Source organism: Phocoena phocoena, chromosome 2 (genome assembly GCF_963924675.1).
Source record: "Phocoena phocoena chromosome 2, mPhoPho1.1, whole genome shotgun sequence".
NCBI lineage: Eukaryota > Metazoa > Chordata > Mammalia > Artiodactyla > Phocoenidae > Phocoena > Phocoena phocoena.
Window position 1 is genome coordinate 127313118 of NC_089220.1, and position 25474 is coordinate 127338591.

At 44.2% G+C, this 25474-nt stretch overlaps 1 protein-coding gene across 1 annotated transcript in view; it reads left to right on the forward strand.

Annotated features, from left to right (window-relative positions):
* Window positions 1–25474, forward strand: part of IGF1R (insulin like growth factor 1 receptor) — a 301935-nt gene that overhangs the window by 221598 nt on the left and 54863 nt on the right. Inside the window, exons 3-4 of the mRNA XM_065871399.1 lie at window positions 20813–21125; window positions 24884–25032. Coding sequence (XP_065727471.1) covers window positions 20813–21125; window positions 24884–25032 — 462 coding nt within the window. The remainder of the gene's footprint in view (window positions 1–20812; window positions 21126–24883; window positions 25033–25474) is intronic.

Below are 25474 nucleotides of genomic sequence, written 5' to 3' on the forward strand. Positions count from 1 at the left end.
TGAGCCCTGTGCAGCGTTTCAGTAACCTGGAGCCCAAACTCCCAGCTGCATCCCAGAACTCCAGGCAGCACCTGCACCAGGAAATCACAGAAATCCATACTGAATGTACGAATGAGTGCATCTTCCTTGATACAGGCCAGAACAGGGAGATCTGAGAGGAGCAGGTAGTTGTCGTACTCCTGGCTTCCCCCTTTCCAGCACAGTGGCCTGGAGTGATGGGGTCAGGATGCAGGACTATCCCCGTGGCACTGGCACCCTGGATTATTTGTGTGAAGTAGGAACAGTGGGTTCTAGATAGGGAGGTGCAGGTGGCGTGAGAACTGGACAGTCTGACTGGTGCTCTGGCCAGCTGGCTGTCCTTCCCACCTCTACATGGACGAGCCAGCCTGGGATGCCTGTGCACAAAGCCAGTGATTTTTTTTTTCAAACAGCCTGCACATGTTCTCAGTTGCAACTCAGAGGTCTAGCCTGAAGATCCTGGAAGAGATTCCTTTGACCTGGAAAATCGCAGCGGCAGATATTTTTACTCAGCTTTCAAGCAAGCCTCCAAGTGGTTCCTGTAGAACCCATAAATTTGAGGAACCTCAATACCTGACAGCAGAAACTAGTTGCAGAGCCCCTTTGAATAGTATTATTTAGCACTGCCCGTTTATTTGAGCATTGATGATGCTTGGTGGTGCCCTATCTCAAATTATTTCTCTCTTCCTCTCCCTCCTCCACCTTAGCCCAGCAGTTAACAAGGGAGATGCTTCCTCGCCTCTTTCTTTAGTGCTTGATCGGAGTTTTTTCCTTCCCACAGAGGAAGGAGCTTGTATTGATATATCTCTTTGCTACTCCCCAAGAGCCTTCATCTAACCTGGAGTAAAGTCAAATTATTTTAGGAGCAGTTTGTGTTGGGAGTTTTTTTCTTTTTGAAGAGTCAAATGAAGTCTTTTGGAACATAGAAAATTTCTTTTTCTTGTCTAAACAGAGCTTACTGCTTGATAAAAGTTTTTTGGTTTTTTTTTTTTTTTTGCGGTATGCGGGCCTCTCACTGTTGTGGCCTCTCCCGTTGCGGAGCACAGGCTCTGGACGAGCAGGCTCAGCAGCCATAGCTCACGGGCCCAGCCGCTCTGCGGTATGTGGGATCCTCCAGGACTGGGGCACAAACCCGTGTCCCCTGCATCGGCAGGCGGACTCCCAACCACTGCGCCACCAGGGAAGCCCCTTTTTTTATAAATTTATTTATTTTTGGCTGTGTTGGGTGTTTGTTGCAGCGCGCGGGCTTTCTCTAGTTGCGGAGAGCAGGACTACCCTCCGTTGCAGTGCGTGGGCTTCTCATTGCAGTGGCTTCTCTCGTTGTGGAACATGGACTATAGGCGCGTGGGCTTCCGTAGTTGCGGCACGTGGGCTCAGTAGTTGTGGCGCACGGGCTCTAGAGCACAGGCTCAGTAGTTGTGGCGCACGGGCTTAGTTGCTCCGTGGCATGTGGGATCTTCCCAGACCAGGGCTCGAACCTGTGTCCCCTGCATTGGCAGGTGGATTCTCAACCACTGTGCCACCAGGGAAGCCCCTGCTTGATAAAAGTTGAAGGTTTAACTTCCATGCTTGTGAAAGCCTTCTTGGCAGATTTAAGAAATTTTTATCTGCCCATGGCTCTCAGCAAACCTCCTCACCCTACCCACCCCTCGCCGACCTGCATCTTGAGGACCCTTTAAAATAGTAACTGAAGCTGCAGTGAACCCTCAAACAATGTTGTCTTGGGTAAGTCACTATCTACCTTGTGCTAGATGGAGATTATTTTGGAGCAAACGGATTTAAGAACAGCACTAAATTGGAATGCTAATAAGATAATCTGAAATTTATAATATTTTAATTTGTTTGAGCAGAGATGAAATTTGAAGTATTTTAGAATCCTGTCTCTTGGTTTTCTTTTCTTTTTCTTTCTTAGCCACATAACTCTCCCTCCGAAACAAAATCTTGTGTTATCCCTAATATCTGAAACTGATCAGAGACATGGCTCTTGGTCTCTCTCTCTGCCCTTGCCGGTGTATCACGGTGTATCACGGTCCATAAGTCACCTCCAGGAGATTAGATAGAGACCAGTGGGTCAGTCACAGCGTGAGACCATTTATCTCCCGTACCCCATGCACACATGAGCTGAGCGGGCAGATGGTTGGCAGAGCCAGAGCTAGAACCCTAGGACCTTAAAATCTAGTCTAGGGATCAAATAGTCGTGGCTAATATTTACAGAGGACCTATGACGTACTAAGAAAAATAATACAATTGTGTGGTTTACCACATTTAATCTTGCACCCATCGCACAAGGTGGTATTATTTGTCTTAGGTGTATACTGAGGAAACTCCCTTTGTCATGCAGCAGCCAATAAATGACAAAGCTGGGATATAAACTGACTTCTAACCCCATCGTCCACGTTCTTCTCTAACCTGAACACCACTTGCTTTCCGTGCCATGTCTCCAAAACAGGGTGAACATCTCACAATCTGCATCTCACAGTTTTAAACACTGGCTCTCCCTAAAACCAGTTTGTTGAAAAAGGAGGTAGACAGACAGACATGCCTTCGGCCCTTAAAAATGTGGCCAACCTGGCAATGAATGGGCATAGGCTGTTGCTAAATTTTTGCTTTAAATTTTGTCAGCATAGCTTCTTGGCTGGTAGTTTTGTTTGCTTTGTAATATATTTTTGACACGATTTATGTACAGAGAAATGCTACCACATGCCATCCTGTTGCTCCACCCTGAGGGCAAACCAAGGGTGTCCTGGGGCCACATCAGGGGATATGCGCCCAGACCTGGAAACTGCCCACTGGGAGGGATTGGGGTAAATGACAATGTTCAAGGGCTGGTGGACTTTATACACAGAATCTCTCACAAACATGTAGTGACATGTGTTAATCTATAAACTGAGACACATTGAAGTTTTCTCACTTTTTCCTGTTCTTTCTGTTTCTTCATTTTCATTGATACTTCTTTCAAGTATCAAAATATCTCCAGTAAGTTTAGGACCAAGTTAAAGATTTATCTTAGGCAGATTTATATTCTTGATGTCTATCATTGTCCAGTATAAAGATATAGGAAAGAAGCCCCAGATAAAGGAAATAGGATCACTGGCTGCTTTCTCCTGGCTGCTTTAGATGTATGCTAATTTGCAGATTGTTTGTATTAATCAAAAAGCAAAACATGCCCCTTACAAAGGGGCAGAGCCACGTGGCCGCTGCACCTCTGCTCCCCTATGCGCTGTGAGACTTGAAAGCCAGCCAGGATTTGAAAGTATTGGACTGGGATAATGTTATTTTTTAAAAACACCTGGCTAATTTAATATGAAGTGTTTACACTTCACTTTTCTGGCAGTGGGTTTTCTATGTAGGTGGTGGAAGATTTCCTGTTAAGTTTTGTAAGTTCCAGGGGAGGAGAGTTGCATGTGTGCCCTCTGTGGTCACAGTGACATGAAGGGGATTTCTTAATCCACTGTCATTACCGCGGGCGTAGGTGGATATGGGCTATTGCAGAAGGCGTCCTTTCAACCCCTGGACTGTTGCAAGTTCACAGGTATGTTAATGAAAATTTTTGGAATGGCCTTTTTAGGAATTCCAAATACTGAGTCTTGAAGAAAGATCGTCTTTCCCCCCTGAATGTGTGCTCCGGTTGGAATTGCTGTCTACAGTACCTCGTGGGTGAAACGGATATTTCGAGCATGACTGAGCTTATTGAGAGCCTGAGGCACTTCCTTTACCAGGGGTTTAGAAATTTCAAAGGATGGGGGGTGGGGAGAGAGGAATTATGAGCATGTGATGTAGAGCTGGCAGGAGGGTGGAAGCAACAGGTTCAGAATTTGTCTTCTGTGCTCCTGCAGGGCTCTGGCGTGGGCTGAGGTTGGGAATTCAGGAAGATAAGGTCTTACCATCTGTGGAGCAAGAGAAAGTGGATTTGGGGGAAAGTTTAGATGTTTTTGTTTAGGTGGGGGTGGGGGGAGTGCAGGGTGGGGTGAAAACACATTTAATAGGCTTTACTTAGACTGGGAGAGGTATGTTTGTGCAGTGGGAGACATGTGCAATTAGGAGGAAAGTACCTGAATAGGCAGTTTCAGAACTGGAAAATGAGGAACAAATCCACTTCAACATTTCTGGTAGTATCGAAGGGGATTTGTGGGTAGATTATGGCAAGGGGTCCTGTGCTTTTAAGGTTGAGAGATGCTTCTCTTTTCTGCGGAGTGTGTGTGTTCGGTTGTGGGGTGGGGGGGAATATCACAACACAGGGAGACTGGAGCCCTGGGTTTGGAGTTCTGGGACCCAGGTACTGGCATCAGTTATTTGGGCTGAAGCCAAATGAAGCCGGAGACATTGATCTGTGCTCCAAATTCTTGGGCTGCTTTCAGGTCCAGCAAACGATGATGACTTCTTCCTTTGGGCGTTCGTCTCTTTTCAAAGATGCTCCCAGTTCAGTTGGGAAGCAAAACAAATTCCTGAGGCACAGACTGGGAGTGGGGTGTGAGCCTTAAGTGAGGGGTCCTCCTGGGTGAATGGGAAACTGAGAGGTCTTTGCCTTCCTCCAAGCCATCCACTTAATAAGCAGTGCACAGAGCCTGGCTCAGGCCTCGATGAACAAACGCTGACTTCAGTCTTTACCCTGGGTTTCAGGTCACTCCGATTGTTTGCAAAACATGTTCTTTTTTTGTCACTTGCCAGCACTTGTTCTCTCTGTGAGTAAAACACAAACGTCCTGAGGGATGTCGTGCGCCAGTTTGCAGCCAGGGCCGCGCGGCTTCCGCACCCTGGCGTGCCAGGCCCTCTGTTTGGGGATGAGGATGCACCGGGAACTCGGGAGCCAACGGTTGTTTTGACATGAAGTTCGAAGAAGTTGCTACAGAGCTTATTCCTCTGACGGAAATAACAGATAACTCTTTAACATTTTCAGATCTGTTTTCAGTTTTTTCAAGTCCAGGATTTTGGGTAAGATTTTGGAAGAAGAGATTTATGCTTGAGATCCTTTTTTTTTTAAAGTGACTTGGCCAGTTTGGGGTTTTACAGTATTTAGGGAAAGGGTTAAGAAGTTTACTTGGGGAAGCAGAGTCCTGTGTTCTGAAAGTTGCTGCCTGCTGACCCCTCCGACAGGCAAACCTTGCACACTCCGGTGGTGTGCCAAGCATGTGCGTCACAGGCACACTCATTGGAGCTTGAGTGCAGTTGGACCCCTTTATGTTTATGGACGTTTTGTGCAAATTGCTTCAGTCTTCAAGCCAAGGGCAGAATGAAAGAATGATCCTCCGTAGTTTCCAAGTTTTGGGCCTCATTTATGTTTTGCATTGTAGAGCTGCCCTGCTTGTTTTTTTAAAATAAAGTTAGCCCTGAGTGTTAAGTTCTTTTATCTTTCAAAGCAGATTCCTTTGAACCCTGAAAATCAGGCTATAGGATACAACAGATAATGTTCAGGAGGCAATTAAAAGATGAAGATGTGGGATGGGGGAAATGTTGCTCAAGCAGGAAGGGGAGACAGAGCCACCCACCTCCCAGCACAAGCCGGGCTTGCTGTACATCATCTCCTTCAGCCTGGCCCTTGGTGGTCAGGTCGCTTGCCATGACTTCAGGGCGAATGAGTGGCAGTGTCTGAAGGGAAAGCCCTGAAATTTCCACACAGCGTTTCAGAGCTCACAGTAAGCTCTGTCATATTTTGCTTCACGTTTCAGCTTTCTTAGAGCCCTGAGTGATGCTGGCTGGGCCTACAGCAATACAATTCACTTTATAATCTGGTTAATGCTCTGGAAAAAAACAAATACCTAAAATCAGAAATGATACTAGATATATATTTTTTAACATCTTCATTGGAGTATAATTGCTTTACGATGGTGTGTTAGTTTCTGCTTTATAACAAAGTGAATCAGCTATATATATATACATATATCCCCATATCCCCTCCCTCTTGCGTCTCCCTCCCACCCTCCCTACCCCACCCCTCTAGATGGTCACAGAGCATCAAGCTGATCCCCCTGTGCTATGCGGCTGCTTCCCACTAGCTATCTGTTTTACATTTGGTAGTATATATAAGTCCATGCCACTCTCTCACTTCGTCCCAGCTTACCCTTCCCCCTCCCTGTGTCCTCAAGTCCATTCTCTACGTCTGTGTCTTTATTCCTGTCCTGCCCCTAGGTTCTTCAGAACTTTTTTTTTTTTTAGATTCCATATATATGTGTTAGCATACAGTATTTGTTTTTCTCTTTCTGACTTACTTCACTCTGTATGACAGACTCTAGGTCCATCCACCTCACTACAAATAACTCAATTTCATTTCTTTTTATGGCTGAGTAATATTCCATTGTAAATATGTGCCACATCTTCTTTATCCATTCATCTGTCGATGGACACTTAGGTTGCTTCCATGTCCTGGCTATTGTAAATAGAGCTGCAATGAACGTTGTGGTACATGACTCTTTTTGAATTATGGTTTTCTCAGGGTATATGCCCAGTAGTGGGATTTCTGGGTCATATGGTAGTTCTATTTTTAGTTTTTTAAGGAACCTCCATACTGTTCTCCATAGTGGCTGTATCAATTTACATTCTCACCAGCAGTGCAAAAGGGTTCCCTTTTCTCCACACCCTCTCCCGCATTTATTGTTTATAGATGTTTTGATGATGACCATTCTGGCTGCTGTGAGCTGATACCTAATTGTAGTTTTGATTTGTATTTCTCTAATGATTAGTGATGTTGAGCATCCTTTCATGTGTTTGTTGGCAATCTGTGTGTCTTCTTTGGAGAAATATCTATTTAGGTCTTCTGCCCATTTTTGGATTGGGTTGTTTGTTTTTTTGATATTGAGCTGCATGAGCTGCTTGTATATTTTGGAGATTAATCCTTTGTCAGTTGCTTCATTTGCAAATATTTTCTCTCATTCTGAGGGTTGTCTTTGATACTAGATATTTAATGGTTCAGAGAGCAAATAAAAATTCACTCTCAGATGTTTTTTCGTTAATTGGAACAGGCAGAAGGTACCTACCTGTGAGCCCAACTCTAGTGGGCTGAAATACTGAAATACTCTTTCAACTAGCATCTTACGCAGGAGATACCTGTGTTGGCACTTAAGGTGAACTCAGTTTTACCTGTTATTTACAAAAAAGACCAAAAACCAAAAAATTCAACTCTTAGGGTTTAAAAACTGGGGAGGAGTCTTAAACTTTGGACTCCTTCAGTCACCCTTTCTGAAGTATTGAATCCAGGTTTTTCTTGGTTGAAATGGAGGAAATGATAGTTTCCAACATGATTGATTGTCAAGATGGAATTTTAGCACTTTGCATGTACTCTGGCAAGGTTCATAACATATTTATCAAATGTGCTGCCCCACCACTGCCTCCACCACCCACAAAATAAAAACTAAACAAAATACAAATACAAACCAACAGAATTCTGTGAGAACAGCAAGTTTTGTTTTGTTCTATTTAATAGTAATCTTTGCAAGGACATTCCAACATTTTACATTTGTGTGCTTTTCCGAGGCACTCTGGAATGCTGAAATAGATTAAATGTAAGTTCCGTGAATTTGGGGGTGTAGGTGTTCTGTGGTCCAGTTATCCAAAAACTGATTCTCATAAGGTTCGTGTGGTAATTCTGTAAACCAGAATGTACGATTATCTGGGATACCCTGTTCCCCCTTCTCTCCCTATGACAGAGTCTACTATACTTTGAAAGTCTAGTGGATCTTTTGTGGTTTCTCCACAGTAGTAAAAATAATTTAACTTCAGGAAATGGGGCCAGCAATCAGATTAGATAACCGAAAAGAATAATGTGGCATTCTAGCATAGCATATACTCTGAAATATATGTTTACAAGTCCAAAAGTATGCCATCAGGAAGTAACAAGATCAAAGGAAAGACGACCAGAGAGGCTGGAGGGTAATAAATCACTGGAAGGTTGTGATCTGTAGTGGTTGCTATTCATGCTCCTTGGGTAGATTTAATTACAGAAGGAGGTGGGGGAGGGCTGGGCAGGCATTTTTCCTCTCTAGTCACCTAAAAAATTTTTGCAAGGCACAATGCTATGTTTAAAAAGCATAGACATCTTTAAGGGCTCAAACAAATTTAAATATATGGTCAAAACTTAAGCTCCCAAGAAGAAAATGGACCAAAGACATTGAGAGACAGTTCATTCAAGAGGTACTGCAATGGCAGGGAAATGGCAGCGGGGGGGCGGGAATCCAGGTGACCCAAGGAACCCAACTTTACTAGCAGCCACAGAACTGAGATGAGATACCTATTTCCCCTTCTGACATTAAGAAAGAAAGAAAAAAATGCGATCAGGGGCCATTTTCTCCTCTTTTTATGAAGGTGTACCCCCATAGAGGCTGTAGCAAAGAAAGTACTATGGTCTCCAGAAGCTTTTTTTTTTTTCAAAAGAGGTTTCTGAAGGGGCTTTGCAAAATTGTGAGGTCATTGGCCCGGTGTGGCTTGGGAGGAGTTTGTTCAACACTTATGAAGAGGCTGCACCACAGTTCATCTACGTGTACAGATGTGCATGTACAAATCTAGATTCCACACATACTGTAAAAATCCGCCACTGTAGAGAGCTCATTCTTTTATCACTGTCTCCTGGTAAATGGTTCTGTTGTTTTCGACAAAATTTTATCCATAACATTGCTGGTTTCTAAATAGTAGTTTCCCTGAGAGTGGCTGCCTTCATTTGATTCATTTAAATTATGTTGACATAAATATTTATGTATGTGGAAAGGGGCTTTTGCATGTGCTGTTGAAGCATTGCACCTTTTGGACTAACAATATCTACCAAAATAGATAGGCCGAAGGGAAGTGTGTAGCCACAGCCATATAGCATGGAGCTCCTCACGGCCATGTGTGGTAGGCAGACTATCAGTAGCAATGATACTGGTCAACACCAGCAAGGCGTGTAATTGCCCAGAAATGGGCCCTAACACCGGTTTTAAGAGATGCAGCCAAAACCACAAAGCTGGAGGCCTCTCCCTCTGAGCTTGGTCTCCACTTGGACGAAACAGCCCCCAGTTTGTCCCTACGGGACACAGGCCTGCCTTGTTTGGAAATCAGCAAAGTTTAGGAGCCCACAATACCTCTCATAACTCTGTGTACAGTAACAGAGAGTGGAAATAGGGCTGTGAGCATGAACAAGCAGACAAGTTATAAATATAGAATACTCTCTCAATTCCTCTTCAGTTAGTCATGAAGGGACAGTGTGAGTTTTATAAACTTATAAGGAATATACAAACAGTTCCAAATTTAAAATAACTTGGAGTAATCTTTAAGTGTGTGAAAAGAATATTTTTTCCACCCTGTCCATTTAAGCATCTTTGACAGCCAGTAGTAAGTGATTGCTGTCCTTATGTGTTCATGCCCAGTGGTCACAGAACTGGGGAAGAGTTTCAGGAGAATCACCCATTGTGCGGTGATGTCTCTCTTCTTCTTTTTTGAGAAAGACTCAAAAAAAGGTGAAGGAGGGGATGTGAGTTGTGTGTGAGAGACACTCTGTGTGCTCCTACGTGGAGAAGCGAGCACAGCTCCCAGAGCAGGGGTAGGTCCTGCCTGGACACCTAGAGTGCCCCCCACCCTCTTTCTTTGATTTTCCTCCCATTAGAAGTCTGTATTTCTAAAAATTTTATATAGGCTTTGAATATGAGATTAGAAGAAAGGAACTCGTTGATTTTAAAGTACATTAGGATGGTTTGATTTTCTAAAAAGAATATTCTGTTTTATAAACATAAAAGGAGTGGGAAGTCAAGTCCTCCCTCCTCTCTTAATATCTGACTTTATTCCTTTCCTTTTCCCTCACCCCCATCTACGGAGGCCCTTCTGTGATGCAGCATCAACTTCATTTGCCAGGCCCTTCTATAGAGATTAAGATCATTAGAATATTTCACACTCCATCAGGCATAGCAGGTAGGAGGGTCACCGACTTGGGGAACCTTCCTCCACAGACTAGGTGGCTTTTCCTCTTTTTTCCTAGTACCAGAGGATGACACAATTTAGTCAGTTTGACAGGTTCAAGGCTTTCTTCCTTTAAAATAAATCCAGACCGTGAATAGATTTGGGAGTCCAAATGGGCCTTTGCATCAACTTCTGACTGATGTGCCTGTGATTTTGTCACTACACGTGAATAGAAGGACTTCAGGGCTAATGTGGCCACTTGTGGAACATGAAAGTCTAAATTTATGGAAGAAAATACAGGGGAATGAAGTACTGACACACGCCACAACATGGATGAACCTTGAAAACGTTATGCCAAGTGAAAGAAGCCAGGTATAAAGGGGCACGTTGTGTATGATTCCATTTGTATGAAGTGTCCAGAAGAGGCAAATCTGTAGAGACAGAAAGTAGATTACTGATTGCCTGGGGCTGAGAGGGGAAGGGGCGTGAGGGAAGTGGCTAATGGGTAAACAGTTTCTCTTTGGGATGATGTTTGCACAACTTGGTGAATATGTTAAAAGCCTTCAATTTGTACACTTTAAATGGGTGAAATTGTATATGAGTTATATCTCAGTAAAGCTGCTATAAAAATTGTGAAGGAAGAAAAAACTCACAACACCCACAGTAACCAAAACCAGCAGCTTAGCCAAAGGAAGGTTCCTGGACTGCCCTCTGCTTTTCACTTAGTTTTTGGTGTTAATTGTAATCCTGCATTGAGTCTTTGCATTGATGGCTGCTCTTTCTTTACTCTAGTTACTAATTAGCTATTGACATTTTAATTTAATAATGGTGTCCTGTATAACGTTCCTCCTGGTTTCCTAGTTGCCTTTTCTCTTTTTCTTCTGTTTTCTCAATAGTCTGCCCAGCACTGCTTATTAGATCCTGGAGACTTCAGTGACCCAATGAGTACTTTCTGTAGGCGATCATTTCTTTTGCTCATTAATGAAATCTTCACAGATGCCTTTAATAGCCAGTATGAAACGTTTTTCCCAAACGTCGTAGCTTATCTTGTGCACCTTGTATACAAGTCAGTAGGGATCTACTTGGAACTTGGCTATTTCTGTGAGCCTAGATTATATTTGTTTATGTGCCGAACCAAGGGGAAGGCACAGAACTGTTTTTTCTTCTCCTTCATGACCAAGGTTGCAGTCTTGCTGAGACATAGGAATTGGTGAAGAGAATGAACTCTGGTTTATCTAATCTCATGAGTAAGACTTGTTTGGGTGAAAAGGGTTCTGTGGGTCATTGAGTCTCCCTGGGTCTGGCTGGTCTGGCTCCTGATAGCACAGTCACTTATATATAGTTGCCTTTGCCCCACAGAATGCACCCTAAGTGTCTTCCACAACACGAGCTGCTGCTTCACTATTGCAACTAAGCGGTGACCGTTGCTGATAAACTCGACAGGGCCCAGCCTTGCTGGAAGAATGTCCTTGAGGGTTCTATTTGCTGTAACTCAATAAATAAAGAAAGCTTAGTGGGTACATGCGATCTCCTTAATATTACCTTGACGCTTTACCCTTTTCAAGAGCATGATGTTTTGTGAGTTTTGTCCTTCCTCCAGACTAAGTGGTTCACCTCAGGGAGAAGAAAAGGATGTACAGAGAAAAGTGGCATGAGGAGAACTCCCTAGCCCTTTGCTTTTGGGCAGCAGAGTCTGGCTAAAACATCATGCCACCATGGAGCGGAGCAGGGGAAGAGCCTGTGACCCAGTCAGATAGAGCTGAGTTTGAAGCCCAGGTTTACAGCTTAACAGTTACTCACTTGAACAATTAATAGCCCCGGACAGTTATTAAATCTCTGTGCCTCCATGTGGGCATCTACAAATGAGGATAATGATACTGACCCCATATAATTGTTAACATTAAGTTAAACAATAGGTATAAGATTGAGTCCTGTATTTAGACTCAAATTGCATTCAAGAAGGAGAGACTCCAGCAGTTATTGTGAAAGGAGGACAGGAATGTTAGGTGATTAGAAGGTCTGAATGAGCTAGCTCAGTGTGACAGTGGGAGTTATCTCGAAGGTCATACAGAGAGCCCCTGAGTGTGCTGCCTTGGTCATGGAAGACCGCCACTGGTCTCAGTGTCCTCGTATTCCACACTGTGGAGACTGCTTCTGCAGTGTTAGGGTAGATTTGGGGACAGGTAAGGAGCAGTGATGTTCATATACGTTGCATGAGCTGTGGCTTGAGTATTACCTTCAGAAGGAGGCAGGGATCACCGTCTTGGAATTTTGAGTCTGAGCAGTTGGAAGTCTGACGTGTGCAAGAAACCATCCACCTCCCCTGAGTATCAGACACCTGAACGAGGCCTGGGGAGAGCACCATTCTGGGTGGGGGTAAGGAGGAACTTGGTCAAGATGGGTGCCATGCGGCAGTAGCACTTTCTCTAAGAGAAAGAGCTCCCTTCAGCATTGCTTTAAGTCTCACCTAGGTTTTTGAAGAGCAGCACCTCAGACAGGCATGGGATGATGACCTCTTAACTTCCTTTCAACTCTGAGGATCCAGGGTTCGATGAAAGGCAGAACATGGCTGCAGAAGTCCTGGTTGCATTTGAACTGGGGCAGATCTAAGGGCCCTGGGAGCTTCTTGCAAGAGGGTCTCTGCTCCTGCAAGTTCTGAAGTGTCCCTGCCACCCCACAGCCCCTCGAAAGAATGTGACGGTTGGAGAAGACAGGTGATGGGAGGCGAGTGATGCGGAGGGAAAGTATGTCATTCCTGCCCCCTCTCCGTACCCAGTATTGCAGAAAGTCCATCTGCTGACACATTCCTGTGTCAGGACCCTTCCTCTTAGGAAGGAAGCTGACTCAAAACTGAGTCTTGGAAACACCTTCAAAGATCGCAAGGAGGAACTCGTCCGTACACTCTAGTCTTGGGAGAAAATGAGCACTTTCAGGCTCACTACATTAATAGGTTCAGGAACCGTGGCCCCCCTTTTACTAACCAGCCTCTCCAGGCTCACCGAGAGCTCTGTTCTGGGACCTTTCTGCATGCCCCTGGGTTTCTTCCCCAAACTCTGTTGCTGGCGCTAACCCTTTCTGCTTCGAACAGAGAAACTGAAGTATCTTCAGGTTCTAACCATTACATTGTCTCTTAGTCTGGCCACTACTGTAGTATTAATAGAATGTTTTCTCCTACACAGGAGGTGGTTTCTTTTGGCTTCCAAAAGAGAAATGTTGTTGCAGGTGCAGCTTTCCTTTCTGAATGTTTCAGACACCAGGGTTACCACTAAATTCGGCTTAATGGCTATAGTTTTCCAGGCAGAAGCCAGTTGAAGTTGTTGGAAACTCCACCTGGGATTTCTAGGCAGTGGTCCTCTGGAGTTTTACAGTAGCAGTTTCTCAAGATGTCAAGAAACTTGAAAGATTCTTCTTGTCTCCTTTTTGAGAAAATTGTGCTTTACTCATTATATATATGTACGTTTTATAAATACATATACTCATTCATACATATGTGTGTGAGTGGAGCTCACACACAGTTGTGCCAGGTTTATTTTCGATTTATTTCATGGGTCTAAGCATTTTCGTGTAAGCTTGCTTTTCCGTCCTAGCTGACGTATTTAGAGAACTACAGACTAATACACTGGGGTGAAATGTAGCTTCTCCCTGAGCCTGAGAAGCCTCGCTGCTCCTCACCTGTCTGCCCCTTTGATGGGTGTCTCCGCTCGGAGTGATGGGTCGGGAGGAATGTGTGTGCATGAGGTCAAAAGGCAGGAGAGATCAAAGATTATTTCACAGGATGAAAGGCCATGGGCTCCCTGGCCTGAGGTGGGTTTTCCCTGACCTCTCTGCAGTCCATCATGGCTCCTGGAGATGCGATACCCTTTCTGTCCAACTGGAACATCCGACCAAGGTGGTTCACCCACGTTCTTTGCTGAAAGGACCAGCGTGGAGCTCCAAAAGGAGCAGGGCCTGCAGGCTTCAGAAGCAGCCCTGAAGGCGAGGGTCTCTTTCAGCACTGGTTGATTTGGTGATCAAAGAGAAAGCAGTGGGGCCCAACCTCCTCTTTAGGTCCTTGCTCTGATGTTTGTGTGGCTTATAAGAAGAATTCCATAAATATATTATTATCATTACTTAAACCTGAACTTTGTCTGTCAAGGAGGGCGGCAGGGAGGGGTAGCAACATGGGACCCAGAATTCATAGGTGAATATATGGAAATCCACTTGAGTGGGTTATTTTAAAAGAGTGGAGGTATATGAAAGGAGCAGGGACTCTAGTAGGTGCTGCGGGGCCCCCATGGGTGGTGGTAGCCTGGGGATTCTGTCCTGGGTCCCTCCCGGACTCTTCTGCATCTGTCTGCTGACCACGCCCCATGATGTTACATCCATGCAGCCGCATGCCAGGCATTTCCATCTGGACATGTGCAGAAAACAACGCATCCCGAACAGAACCAATCTCTCTCTACCCCTGCTGGGGGAAAAAAAGAGTAATTCACCACATTAATCTGCCTGCTTTTCCCCATCTGTGCTGCTGCCCCCTTAGTCTGGGCCGCTGTCGGTGCTCGCAGAGATGGCGACCGTGGCCCTGCGGGTCATCCTTCCATTCTCTTTTCCACTTAGCAGCCAGAGTGAGCCTTCTAAAATGCATATCTACTCATGTGACTCCCTGTTTAAAATCCTCAGACAGCATCTCTTTTCTCTTAAGAATCTGCCAAACTCCTATCTTGTGGCTCTCTGCCTCCGTCTACCCATCTTTCCTCCCAGTCTCCCCCACCCACCCAGGTCCCAAAGCCTGGGTCCTGCAATCATGCCGAGTCTGGTTCTCTGACCCTCGCTCCCCATCAGCCCTGCCATCACCCCCATGCACCTGCTAGCTCCTACTGGCCTTTCAAGCCGGGTTCTGGTGGTCCCTTCCCCTGGGAAGCCCTCCTTACTGGCCCTTTGCTTGCCCCTCATATTCCCACTGCTCGTCCTCAGGGGCTGGGCTGTCTCACCTGCTGAGCCTGCAGAACTGGGCCTAGGGCCTGGCTGATGTATTTAATAGTCAAAGGAGCCTTTCTCGTCCTTAGCTGTGGCTCAGTGCTCTCTGGAGGAGAATGCCGACAGCCTTGGGTAGATTTCTGGCTGTGCTTGGGGGGTGGGGGGCTGCTGTGAGTTCAGTTGGCCCAGCTGGGGTTTCCCTCCCCTCTCCTCCCCCACACCCCACAGTGTCCGATGGAATCAGTTTCTCTCCTGGCTGGGCAAGAAAACCACAAAATCTCTCTGGACCACATGTCTCTCTGATGTACTTGGGAAGTCAAAGTGTGCTTTCCTGGAGTTAGCAGCAGTTCACCTTAATGCATAGTGATGCCTGTCTCTTAGGAAAGGCACCCTCTTTTTATATGGAACAGTGGTGTGTCCCTTAGGGTACCCGGAAATACCTGAGAGGACCCTATACCAGTCTGTATTTTGATTCAGAAACTTGACCTTATTTCAACATCCATGAACTGGTTCTATCCTTTAGAAATTATTTGGGATGTATAAAATACATAGCTAGTGGGAAGCAGGCGCATAGCACAGGGAGACCAGCTCGGTGCTTTGTGACCACCTAGAGGGGTGGGGTAGGGAGGGTCGGGGGGGAGGGAGACTCAAAAGGGAGGAGATATGGGGATATATGTACACGTATAGCTGATTCACTTTGTTATACAGCAGAAACTAACACAACAATGTAAAGCAATTGTACTCCAATAAAGATGTTTAAAAATAAAAAAGAAATTATTTGGTATAGAATGTTTGTGTTTTTTGAAGTTGTGTGGCTAAGGGGCCCCTTTTCCATTTTTTGTTCCGTGTGAAGAGGATGAGTTCTCCATCTTCTCTTCCAAAATATGCTTTTAAAAATAGTTTCTCTGAGGTAAAGATTGTTAAAGAGCTTATTGGCAAGTACAGAAAGAAAGGTTTTTAAAATCCCTAGAAAGAATTTAATAAATATAAGGACTCAGGGAAGGAGGAAGAGAGTTAAAGGTTGATGTATGTGACTTTTTTTTGCTGTCCCCCAAAATGAAGAAAATGAGCTTTTAAATGCAGTGCCTCATTTTTATGGGATTGTGACCCTGAACGAATCCTTTTAGTGTAGATGTGGGACCTGTCGTTAGCTTTTCCAACAGTTTACGTAGGCGTTTGTTGTTATTTTTGGTCATTGTAAAAATTCCAATGAATAGAAAGATCTCATGGGCAAAATCAATTTGCTTTCCCCGCTGTGTATTTGTTAATTTATAGCACCTTCCATTTTCCTTTTATTTTTAAAAAGTAGAAATGCCTTTCATCATGCTAGGTGTGCTCCTTATTCATGGAAGCCAGGGAAGAAGTTCCCTTCCTTTCTCCCTTAGCTCTGTAATTGGAAATTTGGTAACTGTACTAAATTTTAAGCTTTGGCACTCGTGTGAAGCAGCCATCCGTCTGCTGGCGAGACACACTGCCCGGGGCTTTTCAAGAAATCCCTTAATAGTCCTGAACACTAATAATATTTATATACATTGAGATGAGGCAAAATTTACAGCGGGCTTCTGGGGCTGGCTCCAGGACTCTCTAATCCTGAACTTCCGCCGGCTCCCCTGCATCCCTCCCAGAGTCCTCTCAGGGGGTGCTGCAGCCAGGGGAACACTGGCTTCCATCCCTGGGGTTTGTCCTCCAGCAAATAGTCACCTTTCTCTCCCTCTCCCCATCACACCCCTTTTTTTATTCCCCAAAAGCATTTGATACATGTTTGTGTACAGTTGCATCATGTGATGTAGAAGATTGGTGATCTTGATTTGTGATCCCTTTAAGAGGAATTGTTCCATCTTTAAAGAATAGGATTTTACCTAATTTAAGCTTTACTGAAATTCCTTCTGAAGTAGCTCCCATTGCTGAAACAAAACCCTAATTCCCTAGCCTGTGTGCTGCTTGTTGCAAGAACTGACTGACGGTGCAATTCTAGTAATGCACCTCGGGAGGGGGCGGTTGGGGGGGGGCGGTTTGCAATGGACCACTGCCCAGAGATGCTGTTTCAGTGGAATGGGGAATGGAATGCAAAACATATCTACAGATACTTTGTCAGGTTTTTTTTTTTTCTTTCTCCGACTGGAAATGCCCAACATTTATGTTTGAATCTAAGCAAGTGCACAGGGGCATTTTTCTGTTATTTTAAATGCTCTTAGTTTTTAATACTACATTAATAGCTTTTTAATATTGATGTCTGCTACTCGTCATTTTATATAGCATTTTATTCAAATTGTAAGCAAGGAAAGAAGGGTTTTACAAGTAAATATTGTTCCTAGTTAGTCTCTGATGATGATCGTAAGATTCTTAATCAATTTTCCTTCCTCCAAACACAAAGCCTGGTGGTGGCTGATGGCTGATGAGCAGCTCCGGGGACTTCAGTGCTCTGAATGGGGTGTGTGCTCAATCGGCAGGTTTGTGCTGTGACACCGTGAGCATGGTTTCTACAGCTAGTTTCACTTTAACTATGTGAACCTCACAGATCCATTATATAACATGAACTTTGTAGGGACAGCATAACATTTCTCCTCTGGCTTCATCCCTCTTCTTTTAGCTCTGCCCCCTCTGGTCATCATAACCCTCTGTGTTGCTGCCAGATGACCTTTCAAATATGAAAATTAGACCACATCGCTCTCCTGCCCAAAAGCTTTGTGATGTCCATTATCCACCAAAGAGCCTAAACCCCTCAGACAGGCCTACCATGCTTCTTTGAGCTGCCCCCCTCCTCTCTCCCAGCATCACCTGTTACTGGACCCCTGCCATCTTCACGAGTACCCAGTTCTCCCACCACAGCAACTCAGTTGCTTTTACACACATTTACATGTGATTTCATCTGTGTTACTCTTATCCTCCTCAGCTTTCAGCTTTCAGTTCCAGCCTCCACACCTCTGTGAAGCCTTCCCGGGAACCCAGGTTCCCTGGGCAGGCTGTACACCACTACACACTCCTGTTCTTACCTGGTGTATTGTCCATCTCTTAAGAACAGGGTCTGGCACACAGGTGCAGCGCACATTCAATAAATAGTTGCTAAATGGATGATTAAATGAAGGATAGGCGGACTTAAGTTCTCTTGTTTTTAGTTTAAAAACTTGAACTTAAGGGTTTGCAATTTTATTGTTTCTTTAGATCTTGGGCATTGAGGTTACTTCTGTAATGGATATATTTGAACTTAAACAGTCATTTAATCTATGTGATTATTAGATTAAGTGTGAGATTTGAGAGTGAAGTGTGTGTGGTGTGTGTGTGTGCATTTACTGCAAATACACTAAGCTTGTACATTCAAATTGGTGCTATCAACTTCAGGATGATCCCCTTGGTAGACTGTATATGTATCCCAACGTTTTAGGAGCTCCTACAACAATGTACCTTTTTGGCGTGACTAGAGATCTTTACTCCTTGTAATCTGTTGGATAGATTAGTTTTTGGAAACAGGCAGAAGTCATTGAGAGGCAATTCTGGTAAACAAAAATGACGTAGACCAACAGGAACAGTCTTCTTCTTTGCTTATATTATACACTGGCTCTGAAGACACTTCTCAGTTGGGATTCGTTCAGTTGCATCTAACAAATAGCAGGTGCTTAAACAAGACACAAGTTTATTTCTTATTCATGTAAGGAAATCTAGAGGTAAGCAGTCCAGGGTTAGCCTACTGGCTACACAGTCATGAAGGACCAAGTTCCTTTTATCATGCTCCACTGTTCTTTTTAATAGATTTTAATGAGTTGTTTTATTTATTTATGGCTGCTTTGGGTCTTCATTGCTGCATGTGGGCTTTCTCTAGTTGCGGCAAGTGGGGGCTACTCTTTGTTGTGGTGCGTGGGCTTCTCATTGTGGTAGCTTCTCTTGTTGCAGAGCATGGGCTCTAGGCGCATGGGCTTCAGTAGTTGTGGTACGTGGGCTCAGTCGTTGTGGCTCGCGGGCTCAGTAGTTGTGGCGCACAGGCTTAGTTGCTCCACGGCATGTGGGATCTTCCCGGACCAGGGCTCAAACCCGTGTCCCCTGCATTGGCAGGCAGATTCTTAACCACTGCACCACCAGGGAAGACCCTCCACTGTTCTTAATGTGTCACCTCATGGCCCAAGATGGCTGCTTGAGCTTCAGGCATTACACCTGCATTCCAGCCAGCAATGAGGAGGAAAGATGTACCCCCTCTGCTTTAAGGACTCTTCTGGGAAGTTCCACCCCAAAAGTTCTGCCTAGAATTTAGGTCACTTCTAGCTACAAGAGAGGCTGGGAGATATAATATGTAACCGGGTGGCAAAATGCCCGATTAAAAATCAAGGTTTTATTACCAAAATAGATAAGAATAAATAATGGAAGGCCACCTATTTGTCTCAGCCAAAAATGATGATCAGATAAGAAACTTGCAAAATTATTTTAAGCCTGACAGTATCATGAGAATTTGTCTGTTTCTTCTGAGGTGATAGTATTCATTTGAATGTCCAGGTTCTGATACCTGTTTTTAAATGCACCTCTTGGCAGTAAAATAGGGTACTCCTCCATGCAGCTAGTGTAAATTGGTACCAACTTCCCAGAGGACAGTTTGACCCAGCAAGGCTAACTCTGGAAATTGATTCTACTGAAATAATTAAGAATTCTCATGAAGATTGAGTGCTCATTGTACTAATAAAATGTTGGCAATAAATGAAATGTCTAATAGTAGGAGACTGATTATAACTTACGATACACTGTGTTATGGCATGCAACGCAGCTGTTAAATTATTGTTGAATTCACAGTATGTTATGCCAAAAAATGCTTTCAGAATGACTTGATCCTTTTTTATAGATATTTACATGTGCATGCACATGCGTAGGAAATGATCTGGGAGGGTCTCCATGGAGGTACTGATAAGATGACATTGTGATCAAGCGGACTAGATATTCTATGTATTTTCTTATCTATGATCTCTGATTTTTTCATCTTTTTTTATTATAAAGAAAATAATAGAATCTTCACTAAATAATGCATGTCAGAGTCAATAATATACATATTTAAATAATTTTCTGTTGTTTTCCAACTCAAGGAAAAAGTAGGAAGCATATAATGCAAACCAGATTTCATATTTTGTTGACTTACACTTCACTGGCTAGTAAGGCGAACAGCCCCTAGAGTGTGATCCTTACAGCATTGTTATGGAAATAAATGCCAGCTCATCTATTTGGGACAAAAACTGTGCCTCTCTTGTTTTTAGACACTGCTTTCACTTAACTTTAGCATAGAGGGAGTCAGAGTAGATAGTTTATAATATCCTACGGTCCTCTGAGATCGAGACACTGCCCACCCACCCACTTTCTTATATTTGAGAATTACCATCAGACATGGGGACTTCTCTGTGATATATTAGGTTGAGATATCATTGCTTATTTGGGGTAAGACCTTTGATATGATACAGGCATGCACAAACTTTTATAAAGCTATTTTGTCAGCCTGAATGGTATCATCTTTAGCATATTCTAGTTTAACCATTTCAAAAATAAATGAGCATTTCTGCACACTAAGGCTTTTCAAGATATTTCAATAAGGAACATATGCAAAATGCAGATTAAGTAGCACATATAATGCGTTCTAAGGTAATAATAAACTGTATTGTCCACATAGGGCTTCCACGGTGTCACGCATGCCACAGGTAACCTTTCAAGATGGGTATTATTACCCCATTCTGTAGATGAGAAGAGAGGATCAAGGTCAAAGATGGTAAGGACTCCTCCAAGACCAAACATAGTCAAATAGGAGAGGCTAGATATTAAACCCTGCTCGCCTGACTCCAAACGCAGAGTATTTGCTCCCTGCCTTAATGAAATTCTCAATATGTAATACTGTTGATTCAAGTCCAATGCCCAGTGACGTTCCATTTGGGGATGGCGTTGTGGTTGATGGGTTGGATTGTGCCAGGTGGAGCGATCTGGCTCTCAGCCAGCCTCACACCCTGCCTGTCACCCACAGTGTGCCCGAGCACGTGCGGGAAGCGGGCGTGCACGGAGAACCACGAGTGCTGCCACCCCGAGTGCCTGGGCAGCTGCAGCGCGCCCGACAACGACACGGCCTGCGTGGCCTGCCGCCACTACTACTACGCCGGTGTCTGTGTGCCCAGCTGCCCGCCCAACACCTACCGCTTCGAGGGCTGGCGTTGTGTGGACCGTGACTTCTGCGCCAACATCCCCAACGCTGAGAGCAGCGATTCCGAGGGCTTCGTGATCCACGACGGCGAGTGCATGCAGGACTGCCCGTCGGGCTTCATCCGCAACGGCAGCCAGAGGTCAGTGTTGGGGCCCGGGGGGCAGAAAGGTTGGTGTTGCCAGTGGCTCCATCCGGGTGGAACCCTGGGAAGGTTAAGGGAGAGGGGCCACTGCAGAGGGCTGGTATAACTTCAGTTTATGATGACTCTAAGAGCAATGGGGAGTTTTTTTGGTTTGAAAGCCTACTGCCTGGCCATTTGGAATTAAGTACCTGATTTGCGGGCTCAGGTCCCCGGAGGTCACTGACCCCCTGTGCACATGCAGGGCTGCCACCCCCAGCAGCAGGCCGGTGGGGGAGACTGTAGGTTGAGGTTTTCTCACCCTCAATGCTACTCAACACTAGACCAGTGAAGGCTTTGGGAGTGCGGGAAGGAAGACACGGCAAGCCCACCAGCATCCTTAAGGCAGTGAGCAGGCCTCCAAAGTCTCTTAGCACTGGCTCCCGTCCTGCCTGAACTAGCTGCCGCTAAGAGCAAGCAGTTTGTTCCATCAGCACCTCCTACACACACACGTACCCTTCACCCTCCCTCAGTTTTCTCTGTCTCTCTCATTTTGCTTCCTGAACATTGAGACTTCTCTTGGGAAGCAAAGAAGTTCCTTACGGCAAACAGCATCCCTCTCATGCATGCCAACTGGACTTCTGTGAATTTGTCATTGGTTTTAAGTTTTTGAAAAAGCAATGCCAGAATTGTTACAAAATACAGGACTATAACCCTGGAAGCAAGAGAAGACTAGAGATTTGGGGATGCTGTTTCCTCCTCTGGCGCAGAGCAGAGAACTCTTAGGAGAGAGTAATTCTGTTGTAATGGACTAAATGCCTACTTCGTGATTAGCACCAGAGGATCCTTACGTTTCGAGGTTCTTCAAAATAAAACTATTCTACAAATATAAAATACCATTGGAAAAGGAAACATTCATTTTGAGTATAACGTGTAACTTCCCTTCTGTTTGCTGCCTTCTGTTTCTGCAAACCTCATCAAGCAAGTCTTGGTAAAGGGGAATCTGTTTCTGGTGTAATATTTGGAGATGTTGCTCCTTCCGTAGGCTTAACTTCAAATCAAAGGTAAAGCTCACATTATTTCAAAAAATTAAATGTAGAGCTCTCTACCTGTCATCATTTCTGTAACGGTTATTATAGTAAAAGTTACTTTAAATACTTTAAAATGGTAAATGTGCCAGGGATGCCAGTGAACTGGAGAGTATACATATTCCACCCAAAATAAGTATGCCACATTTTACTCACATTTTATTGGCAGCCCTAGAACTTAAAAAGGCTTTGCCAGTACCCTGGGCAGTGCCTGGAACCCAGTTAAGGCTCAGCCACAGTTCCTCCCCAGGGGTTGGGGCCAAGATGAGGCAGCTGGTGCATGGCCTTGGGTCATAACTTCTTTGCCTTTCGGGTGAGTTTCCTGTGGTGTCTGGAGGCATTCAGTCATCTGCAGCTGCCAGAGTAGCGGGCAAAGTGGGATGTGCTGTGCACTGTGACAGTTTCTTCTACTGTAATTCATTTTTCAAAGAATTGAGCTGTTATTTTTCCTACCAATGCTTACAGTCTGTTCAAAGCTACAGATCTCCCTTTTACACTTTAAAATAAAATGCCGTCAAGAACTAATAAATCCCCCTCTCAGCCTTTAAGAGCTATTTGACCCTTACTTTAAAATATTTATTTTTTAATACTGTGTATACCCGAATGGATTTGAGGACGCTTAAACTATCAACGTGTAATCAGAGCACTTTCTTAGAAAAACATTTTTTTTTAAGTGCTGGATGATTCCTAGACATTTTAAGAAAGGTGTTTGGTTCAGAAATTGCTATTTGAATAAAATGTCAGGGGGAACTAAACATACACTTAACCTACAACCCAGTTACACTCCTGAACATTTATCACAGAGAAATGAAAACTTAGGTTCCCACAAAAACAGGTACACAGTTATTTGTAGCAGCTTCATTTGTAACAGCCAAAAACTGGAAACAGCACAGATGCTCCACAATAGGTAAACGGCTAAGCAAACCGTGATCCATCACACCATGGAATATCAATCAACAATATAAAGAAACAAACCATTCAAACACACACAGCATGGATGGATCTCAAGGACGTTATGCTGTGTGAAAAAAGCCAATCTCACAAGGTCACACACCATATGATTGCATTTATATAACATTCTCAAAATAACAACATAATAGAGATGGAGAATAGATCAGTGGTTGCCATGAGTTAGAGATGTGGGGGCAGGGTGACTGTACAGGTAGCACAAGGGAGATGTTTGTGGTGATGGGCTAGCTGGTTATGGCGATTACACAGGTGATAAGATGACATGTAAGTATATGCAGGCATTGTACCTGTGTTAGTTTCCTGGTGTTGATATTGCTTTATCATTATGTAAGATGCAACCATTGGGGGAACCAGGTGAAGGGTACTCAGAACCTTTCTGTACTATTTTTGCAACTTTCTGTGTGTCTGTAATTATTTCAAAATAAAAAGTGTTTAAAAAGGGAGGTGGGGCATTATCTGGTTTGTAGGTAAATTAGAAGCAATAAAAGACAACAAAGAGTACTGAAGAAAAGCTGCTACCTACTCTAGAAGTGAGCATGTTGAGTGTGATGTTAGAGAAGGGAGAAACCTCCGTTGCTATGGTTGGCCCAGTTCCTTTGGAAACCTTGCCTCCTGTTCTCCCAATATGAAATAAGAAAACAGTAGGGAAATTTTATTTATCTATAAGCTTTTAAACAAAACCCTTCATCTTTGCCTTAAATATGCAGTAAGGTTCGGGGTGGGGGTACTTAATGCTAAGAGCTATAACTTACACTGTTTCCTTGACTGTTTTTCACTTCACGAAGTTTGAACGATCATTCAAGAACCGTCATGTAAATACAGTGGCTCTCCAATTCACCGTCCTAGTACACACACATCCCATAATGTTGTATCATTTATTTGTTTGGAAATTGACCCAACTTTCTGTGGTTCAGCAGCTGGATTAGTGTTTTGTCCACTGTTTCCTAAATAAGGGTAGGTAAGCAGGAAAAGTGCCAGCGTCACTCACTGGTCCCTGACTGTTGGTGGTTTGTGGCATGTTCAAGATTGCATGTGAAATAGGAGCTTATTACAAAGTAATGGAAGTTCCTTGTTTTTATTGTGTATGCAGCGAAAACAACACTTGGATCAATTTACAAGTTTCTGCCAAACACTGTCAAGAAATTATTTCAGTTGTGCTTTAGCAAGAAAGTAATGGATCTGTGCTATAGCACATGCCTTTTGGAATCCCTCATTGGACTTTGCTGGACCGCTGGCTGCAGGAGTTAGATTCCCGTTAGTGGCAGAGACTCTGCCGTCCCTTTGCTGTCCCTGTCCACTCTCCCCGTGCCTCCTCCAGGGTGTGCCAGCAGGGGCCACAACATCAGAGAACAGTTCTGTTCTTCTTGGGAACCCCAGGTGCTTTCTTTCTGCAAAGCTGTTTCTCCCACATGGGACCAGCTGGCTCACCAGTCCCAGCCTATGATACACACATGTCTCAAGGGTGTATCGTGTGTTTTGTCTGGAAACAGGCAGCATGCTTTTCCTTTGTAGGCAGTTTCTCCTTTTGGTTGCAATTTGAGTGGCTTATCCTGGGTAGGCTTGGGGATAAGAAACAGTGTGACCACTTGAATGCTTCCACCAGTTGCTTTTTGTAATGTGGACTGTAAAGACACCTAGAATAAAAGCATATCTTTATGATTTTTTTTAATGCAAGAAGACAGACTCAGCTCTCTGTGTTTTGGGTTGGTTTATTTTCAACAGCATGTACTGCATCCCTTGCGAAGGCCCTTGTCCCAAAGTGTGTGAGGAAGAGAAAAAGACAAAGACCATTGATTCTGTCACTTCTGCTCAGATGCTCCAAGGATGCACCATCTTCAAGGGCAATCTACTCATTAATATCAGACGTGGCAGTAAGTACTCCATCTCCCTGGAAGAGAGGGCCAGATCTCTTGGTTTTCTTTTGTTGATGCTTCTCCTACTCATCCATGACTCACAACTAAAATATGGGCCTAGAAAAACAACATGGTGCGTAAGCCTCATGCTCAATGCCCCTCCTTTGAGTTTCCCTTAAAGATAAAAAACAGATTGAAAGGCCGTCTGATTTTTAGCCATTGGCACAGCATTTCTTTCTTCAGAGGGTCATCCCTCATCTTTCTTAAGTCACATCTTACGCAGGATACACACATCCAAACACGTACAAACCCCAGAAGAGACCGATGGATCAAAGATGTGACTCAGCAGTCGCCAGCCGGAGCCAAGTCCACAGAGCTTTAAGTCCAGAGTCTTGGTTACTTGGATATATTGAAGATACTGAGCAAGGGAAGAGTTTAATGATATCATTTTAAAATTTTA